Consider the following 9,340-nt stretch of genomic DNA (forward strand, 5'->3'; position numbering starts at 1 on the left):
GAACCACATTTTGATTCCGGACTCCGCCAGGGTTTGGACATAAAAAGATATGAATTCTGAAAAATAAAACTAGTTTTTAGAGTTAAGTTGAAAAATTATATTTGGAATTTGAAATTGTATTCCACATGCATTTTACTTGAAAAAATGTTAAAATTGTACAAGGGGAAACCAAATTTTCATAAAATTTTCAAATTTAAAAACTCATTTTCAAATTTTTTTGAAACTCATCTTCAAGAATTTAATTAAATGTATAACCACACATGATTTGAAAATATTTTCCAGAAAAAAGGGGAAAAAATTATGTCCAAACGGCTCCTAAATTAAACATTAAAATCCAACTGCTATATCCGTTAAGTACATGATATGATGAATGAATTACTCAAAAATATAGGCGGGACGAATGCAATCCCCTGACTAATAATTACATCTAAGACAAAAAAAATTCCCCTTTTTTCTTTTTGGTCCTAGTCTAGGCCATAGAGTTCATCAACCTACCATCAAAGCCCTCACTATTACTCATAGTATACCACATTATGAAGATTAACTTATATACACTGACACTAAAAATAATTTACATATCAGAATCTTAACCTATTGTAGCAAGCAAACTAACTTTCTTTTCATGTTACTAATCTTGCTTTAGTTATTAGATGACTAGATAGTGTAAATCAGCTGCTCTTAACTACATATTCTCAGGAAATTTTTATCCATCTACAGCAAAAAGATCCTCCACCTATGAATATGGCATTACCTGTATCCCATAGCAATCAAATATGCAACTATGGGAAAAATCATGAAACCATATCAGACTTATAAGAATGTAAATGGAAATCAGCTCCACAAGTTTCAGCCGCATCATCCTATTTGAAGTTCATCTTACCAACTCAAAAGGCAAACAAGATGAAAAATAATGGAGTTCAGTACAAAATATATTTGAGTCTACAAGTTCCATTCACGGCAGGTTAAACTTTAAAGAGGTGAAACCGTCCGCTAAAGCACAAAGCATCTATGGTCGGAATGCTATCAACAAAAAAACTGGCCATGCAGCCTCTTTAATTCATCCTAACATAGTCCTACTCCATCACCTTAACCAATAGGGTGTCGTCTCCTGCAAATTTTACAAGTAAAAAGATCAGCAGACGAGAGACAATTCTATAAAGATTTAAGTTATACACTAACAATATAAGAAATCTTTGTGGATTCTAACTACCTTACTTTCCAGGTTTACTAATTCCACTTTTAGTTACAGATACTTACCTGTAGTGTTATCTCTTAGGTGACCTTATAATGTAAAAATACTTTTACACTGCCATTGTATAGATGTTAAACTCATTCTACAATTTGAAAGTAAAGGCTTCCAGGGTCTCTAGCAATCAACTCGCATGAAACAATAGATCCAAATTTTTGGTTTGAAGCATCTTTACAATGGCATTGGAATTGACTGAAGTGACCCAGCAGTCCCCCCGCCCCAAGACACTATACTCCATTGGCCGCACTTATGGATTAGCAAAAGTCGTTTTCTTGCTTTTGTGCCAGCTCATGATCTAAACGAGTCGCACATAATAGGACTTAATCAGATGTTTTAATATGACATATCTCACAGGTCAATATATATAGACCATGACTAGCTGCTAAATGACTATAAAGTTTGATCCCGGGAATATTAGACTACTACTACCTCTTCGGTCGACCTCGGTCTTCCTCATAATCCATCACTCCACCAGATTCAGAGTAGATCTCCTCATGCCCTCTGAAGTCAACATCGGCCTGCTTACAGTTTGTAGCTTCTGCCACAGAGTAAGTAAGACACATCGACAAAAATATCCCAGTGCTTAATTATAAAATGAGTCTTCAACATAACGAAGTGCTTAAATATGAAATGAGGGTTACTCTCAAATGAGCGAACTACTAAGGCATTCTCTACCCAAAAGAAAGGCATGTCACATCCCAGGTTGACCAAGCCCATCCTATGAAAGGCACGATCACCATTCAATATGGTCTGGTGCATTGTGGAAAGCCCATATTCGGTTTAGAATTAACAGAGCTATCTTTTGAAACACAATACTTGACTCACCTTCAAAGAGAGTGACTTCTTCACTTCGTCAACCCTTTCCTCAACTTCCTTCCGGTGCTTCCTGTCAGATTCACTCATTGTATCTGCCCATTTGATTTTCTCTTGAATTGAGATAAGAAGATTGTCTGATGTAGTCAACCTATGTTTTTCATCAAAAAAATGAAATGAATTAGCAAGTAGGTTGAAAAATTACAGTTAAATTTCACAGCTTTTTTTAGTCATCATGGCTAAGTCTCATAGTTTGCATGGAAAACATTCACAGTTCACAAGGCCCTCCTCATTGTAAGAGGCATACACCAGGTTCACCAGAGTAACACCACACTGTACAGAAAAATGTCAAACACCTATAATCTTATCCCTCGCCTAACTACGGTGGTATACCTCAACTCCACAGACTCAATTTACATTTGATTTATGGCTTAAAAAGCTGAGTGGGACTGTACTCAGTAAGTCAGATTATCACATAATTTCAGCCGGCAGTTACTATTTACATGGCCAAAGTTGTGTTGTTCATAGTTGCAAGAAGAACACATATATATATATGCTTATCGAGAAAAAAACAAGTACATATAACCATTGTGTAAATTGACATGAATTTGGCGGGATGCCTTCATTATTAGCTCAAATAAAATGTATGACCATCTTGACATGATGAATAACGTTGGCAAAATGATGTTTCCAAAATTGAGGTCCAAGATGGACTTGTTAATGGGTTGGTTCATAGGATACTAACCTTAAAACCAGAACAGGTAAGGAATAATATGCTTCTATGTCAAAAATGGCTACTAATAATGGGTTAAAATCTAGTCTATATTCCTAAACTAGAGGACAGAGATCCATCACCTAGGAAAGTTTGTGTTGACCGCTCTTAGCACAACTTTGCATCAAACATGACCTGGGCACATGTTAGACATAATTTCATTCTTATCCAATTTCTTGACTACTAAATCATTCAACAGACAGAAGGACTCCACAAGGACTCATCCAAACATACATCTGAACTTTAACAATTTTTTGATAGCTAGACATGGAAATTTTGGTAGAAAATAGAACCCAACATGAATGCAACTAAGTTACAGAAAAAGCCAAAGAGGAGGCGCAAAATGATCCAATAAGATAATGACTTGTTGCATGTCTCCAAGTCCGCTCAAATTAAAGTACCCCAAAAACCTCATTCTACCCTGTTTTCTTTTGACATTTTCAACAACCACAAACATTTAACTATTGGCTCTTCCCTTGAAAAGTCGAACACCTTTCTACTTTTCACCTTTTAAAAGCAAGGAGCAGAATTCCCAGAACCCCACAACATTTCCGCACTGGACAGCAGGGCCCAACCTTTTCCTCCTCCTGTTTGGGGCCCTAGATCTTTGAGCTAACACACCAGCATATGCAATGCTGCCTGCCTTCTGCATTTCAAGCTCTGGCAATAAGACAATGAACTGATCAAAGGCAAGACCCCCAGCCAAAAACCTTCACTCTTTCTTCAAATCTCAGTCTTCATTAGGGCTTTAAGCCCTTAATCGATCGAGGGCATTTCACTCCTAGTCCAAAAGGGAAGGGCTTGTTTGCGACAAGCAGTAGCTGGCAACGGTCTTTGACACATCTATTAGGTAAAGAGGCCTAAGGCTGGTCTCTTTCCTCTCATACCATGCCAGTTAAAAGTTCCTTGCCTTTTCCCTTCAACCAGGTATGAATTCCTCGATCCATTTACCTCGACCAGCATAAACTCTTTTTATGCCCCAGGAAAAAGCTAAAAGTTAGGCATTCGTCAAGCCTGAGCAAGTTTCACAGCTACCGATTCACACCCGTGGGTCAAAGAAAACAAGAGCTTTTTGCGGGGAAACTTGCAAGTACAGTTTGGGGGGAAGGGGTGTTGACCCTACCTTATGAGTATTCGGATTGTAACAGTTCCAATGAACAGTCACTCACTTTTGACATCTTCATGTTTAATCTTCCTTAATCAAATCTCTGTCTTCAAGCCTATCTTCATGTTTTCATCTTCCTTAACCAAAACTCAGCCTTTAAGTTTTCTGCCCATCTTCCTTAATCAAATCCTACTTCAATAAAAAACCGAACCTCCACTGGAAACTCATGTCTTCCTGGGACCCTAGTTGCCTATCCATGTGAGGAAACACCTCCCCCCTAAGTTACTATATAAGAGCTTTACCAAAAACACTGCAATCTACATATCCTATCCCATAGTCCTAAAAGATTTTCTTGTTTTTTACCAGCAGTGCTGAACTTCAAATAACAGCAACTAAATCTCTATATGCCACATGCTCATCAACAATGTAGGTCAACAGCAATGGCATCTCCATAACCAAATAGAAACAGGCTGCACTGCTTTTCTTAAAAAGGGAAAAAGAAATGATGAAGAATAAAGAAGAATGATAAAAATAAGGTGACTGAACTCAACTTTTTCACTAACTGCTTCTCTGCCCTTCAATTATTAATTGAAGAGAATTCCTTCATCAAATGCTTATTCAATCTACTAATAGCATCTACTTGTTTATTTCTCATCCGGTGATAGATATACATAATTTATCTTATTTAGGTACCCAGCGTTGAAATTTTTTCAAAAACCAGAGCATTCTTTTTTTAACTCAGGTATCCTGCTTTGAGAAATTTAAAGACTTCAGCTTAATTTTTTTTTTTTTTTTGAGAAGTAAGAATTCTACTTGAAATTACATAGATATGTTACCATTAAACGCCAAGTTCTTATAAGTTAAACTGGAAATATGGCAAGATCCCATAAGCAGGTGTAACTCAAATCACTCCTATAGCCTAGCTGACTGCTTTGTTTTAAGAAAGAAAGAAACATCAGTCTTTACAAATTGCAGCTCAGTAAGTCATTATGAAGCACAGGAGATCAAGACATGGAGGAGAAATACAGAAAATGGACTTCAACAACAACTCTTACGACCAGCTACTTGTGGACAGAAGATGTTTGCTGTATAAATAGGACAACAGAATTTTGACAGGAAGGATCAGTACACAGCCCCAAGCCCACAAAGAAATAACTAAATAATATACTCACACTCAGAAAATACGATAAGATACAATGGCGTCGCAATTAGACCCATCTAGATAAAAGCATAAACATAACCCCTTTTGATGGGAAAAAACATAAGCATACCAGTCAGTTAATGTTTGTAGCATATTCCCCAATTGACCAGGTCTGAGATCCCTCCCTGCAGCAAATTGTACCTATAGTTGTATGATGACAGTTAATTACCCTATGTCAGCCCATTGCAACCAAGAGTTGGCAAAACAGGAAAAGCATAGTACCAACCTCAAAGCATCTTTTCAACTGATCAAGCTTTCCTCTAACTATGCCCTATCCATGGATATAGAAAGATGGGAGTTAGTGAATTTTTTAACAAGAGACTGAAACATTAAATCAATTATTTAGCAGCAAAGCCCCCCCCCCCCCCCCAACACACACCACCAAACCACCCAAAAAAAAAAACGGAAAGAAGTGAAGAGAAGGAATAGGAAAAACTACGGCCAGAAATAACCTATGATGCAACAGAAACCACATTAAAAGATTAAGTTGAACTTCTATCCAGAAGGCAAAAAACTACCACTTGAACATCAGCAGAAGCAAATTCCAACAATAAACTTTAGCCCAACACACTTTCAACAGAGGAAAGTACAATGGTACCTCCATTAATAACACAATGATCCAGGGAGGAGAGCTGATACTCACCACATACATGCACTCATTTATGAGAAAATCTTCAAGTTCACGCACATTTGTGACATCCAACTCCTGCATAAGTTGATCATATGGAAGCTCCTGGAAAGACGAAAGGAGTCATTATTGGCAGTGACTAACAACAAACGGCATCAGTGAAACAAAAGTCAAACAAGTACTCAATATGAACATCAAAGGTTTTGATATATGAACAGGTTATAGTGAAGAAACACAAAAAAGAATGTCAAAGACTCGAAAAAATAATGCATAAACTTTATTCTATTCCGCTATGAGAAATGTACTTGAGAGATATGCTAATCATGCAAGTCACAGGAAACATCTCATGAATAGTACGATATATAGCTGTTGACATTGAGAAAAGTAGGCATATAACAAAGTATCCCATTATTTACTTGAATGGCATTATTTGAGTCATCACCAATGAAGTACTTTATTATAGTGGGTTGAAATAACACTCAAATGTTACACAGCAACAAAAAGAAGGAAGCAACAACGAACTCATTCAAACTCAGGGAGGCCTAAGCAAACAACTTTAAGAATACTGATTCAATTCAACGTCAATGTCTTAAATTTACCAATAAATAGATTGTATCCATTATCCTGATCAGGTAAGCACCAAAAAGCTAAGACATTTCTCTCATTCATTACAAGCTTCATTTCTGAAAGTTTAGCAATAACTAACTGAAGAAAGGATGTTAATAAGGATGCATCAATTGCTCACTTTCGCCAAAGGATAAATTACAATGCCAAATGTTTATTACATTTCAATATACTGTACCTTGCTTGTCTCAGCTAGCGTAAGCACAGTAAGCTGCTTCAACTTGAGAACTTGGTCAGGCACCAACTGAGGAAGACGGCCAGCAATACCTATAGAACCACATACATGCTAAAACTGACAAATTTGAAATGCATGTAATACAGAACTCCGGAGTACGTCATCTTCCTCTTACAAGACAACCCTCTTCGGTAATATGTTCATGGGCAATTAGCAAACGATATTTTCCCTAATTTGTATGTTTAGCACTTATTGCATGTGAAGTTCCATCCCTTTCACGCTAGGATCAATAGAAGGAAATCACTGCTAAAATTGTCTATCTTTTGACAGAGAAAGAGTAAATGTGACACTTGTCACTCAAGAGAAGTTTAAGAAAAATAAACTGAGTCCCACTTTCAAGTGGAAATTTGGCACTATCATTAAACCTTTTTCCATTAAGGTAAGTGACACGAGCACTGACATAGTTAAGGATGTAACAGTGTTACTTACCCATGATAATAAAAAAAAAATCACAGCAGTAGAAAGGGCAGATAAGTTGTGCCCTAATCAACTTTCCAGCCAGTAATATACGCAGTTTTGGAGATACAACATTGTAATAATCTGATGTTTAATAATTAGAAGAATCTTCAAGATATTATACAGATGGAAAAAAAAGCATAGTCTTTTAGTGTCAAAAAACATCTCAAGCTGATAAGGTACAAGTTCCCCGTACTATAAAACTTAAGGCATTTAATCTGCCATCGGGCAGATGAAGAGTTACAAATAAAATGGCATAAAAGCAATAAAAAGAACTTTTCATTAAAAAAAAAAAGCATAAAAAGAACATTGTTGAAATCTCAAACATGAAAATCCCATCCGATCATCTACTCACCGTCCCACCCCACCCAGTAAAAAAGAAGTGAATCAAATGTAAAAATGTATGCTTACTTTTGTAATCACTCCACGTTCCATGAGCAAACAAACGGAGCAAATCAAGGTATATTGAATTTTCAGTTCCTTCAAGCTGCATACAGGTCCAACAAAAAACAAATTAGCAGCAAATTTGAAAGGGATCCTAAAGTGTACATAAAGCAACAAGGCAACAGAGAGTTACCAACACAACTTGCCAATAGTATATCAAGGTGCACTTATTCCCAGATTTATATCTAATTGACATAAAAGGAACTCTAAAGAGAACCACAACCTGGGATAATACCCATCTCAATATGCTTAGGGCTTAATGCTCTGAACTTGATGGGATTGGGAGGACAAATCCAAGTTGTTTCCTCAACAATCTACTGCATCCACTTTGCTTCCTTAACCTCTACTAAAATTGTTCAATTTCGTAGTATCTCGATTCTATTTACTTCCACTCTGCATTTCCTGATTTTCATTCCTTTTGTACTTTGAATATTTATCTGAAGATGAAGTACTATCTTTGCAGCTATATTTACCCATAATCTAACACATATAGGCTATTTAATTTTCAATGTGCAGCCTTTAATTAACCAAGAGTGTGTAGCTCATTAGCAAAACATTGTTGTCCTTTCACCCTTCCATCCCAGCTTAAACAATGCATTCCTATTTTGGGATATCCCCAATTTTTTCTCAAATACAAGCTAGTTGTTGTCGGCTTTATGAATTCTCACTATACATTTAACTCTATTAGACACATTTCATTGCAATATTCAAAAACATTTTTTATAACAGCGGCACTGGGTAACGGGTAACTCTGCCCACAAAATCACTTAGTGTTTTTTTGTCTCTGCTGGGGTTTGATTCCAATATTCACTTACTTGGGGTTCTGACATTACATGTTCTTTATTTTCTACTGACATAAAGGGAGCACACAGTAAACCAGCAAGTGATTCAATGTGACATAAAAACCCAGTAACCAAATTATCAGAAAAAAATGCCATCATATTCTAGATATTACCAAAGCAATAACATAACATAAACACAACACAATGTGTACTGTAAATACCACGAAACCTAGAAAAAAAACACAGAAATACAAACAATTCGACACAAAACCGACTAATCCAAATCAGAAAAATAAAATATAATCAAATCAAATCAATAGCAGAAAGGACAAGCAGGAACCTCAACAACGTTGGGAACAGAAAGAATCTCGGAGAAAGCGAAAAGTGAGGGATGCGAAGTGGCTTCACTAATAACGTTGTTAAGGGCAGAACCCTTGAGCGCTGATGTTTGTTTCACAAAGTAGTCGATGTGCTCCGCTTGCTTTTGTTCGATATCCATCTCTCAAGGGATTTGAAATTCTCCAAACAAATTAAAAAGTATTAATCACAAAAAATGTCAGGGATGATAAGGGTTCAATTACATTTATATAGAAGAAAAATATTAGGGTTTCCGAATATAGTTTATTTCTCGAATGAAATTTTTGAGTCCTGGCAGAGGAAGGATCAAGGAATGAAGCTCTTTTTTGGTCAGGCTAATCTGATTTAATATGATTCGCCCGCGAGGGTCGTTTTAATTATGTGGGCTTTGGATATTTTTTATCGGAAATATTTTTGTAAAAATTGCACGGGACGACTTATTTGGTCACCTCCATTTAACATATACCTATTTTTTTAAAAAGTTTTAACTAATAACCACTGTTAAACAACTTTAGATCTCTTTCTCCTCCTCCTTTTCCTCCTTCGTTTTCTGAATGCTGAAGCTTGAAATATTATTATGCGTTCTAGCCTGATGATTCATATATATATCTGTTTGTCCCATTATGTTAAGTTTGGTCTTATTCACAATAATTTAACCTCTTAGATATTTTAGC

General features: G+C 36.3%; 1 protein-coding gene across 4 annotated transcripts; it reads right to left on the bottom strand.

The window, feature by feature from the left end:
* Positions 783-9,020, bottom strand: LOC109224215 (COP9 signalosome complex subunit 7). 4 transcript variants are annotated; one of them, XM_019388803.1, is made up of 9 exons: positions 8,650-9,019; positions 7,495-7,570; positions 6,571-6,659; positions 5,784-5,873; positions 5,367-5,411; positions 5,211-5,281; positions 2,075-2,213; positions 1,679-1,767; positions 785-1,108 (listed from the first exon to the last, which is right to left on the bottom strand). In XM_019388803.1, exons 1-9 carry the CDS (start codon positions 8,806-8,808, stop codon positions 1,087-1,089), a joined length of 780 nt encoding a protein of 259 aa, XP_019244348.1. In that variant the 5' UTR covers positions 8,809-9,019; the 3' UTR covers positions 785-1,086. The 4 variants fall into 4 exon arrangements, with proteins under 4 accessions (XP_019244359.1, XP_019244348.1, XP_019244354.1 ...); XM_019388809.1 differs by having other exon boundaries at positions 1,679-1,787; XM_019388814.1 differs by lacking the exon at positions 1,679-1,767 and having other exon boundaries at positions 783-1,108; positions 8,650-9,020.

Source organism: Nicotiana attenuata, chromosome 1 (assembly GCF_001879085.1).
Source record: "Nicotiana attenuata strain UT chromosome 1, NIATTr2, whole genome shotgun sequence".
NCBI classification, from domain to species: domain Eukaryota; kingdom Viridiplantae; phylum Streptophyta; class Magnoliopsida; order Solanales; family Solanaceae; genus Nicotiana; species Nicotiana attenuata.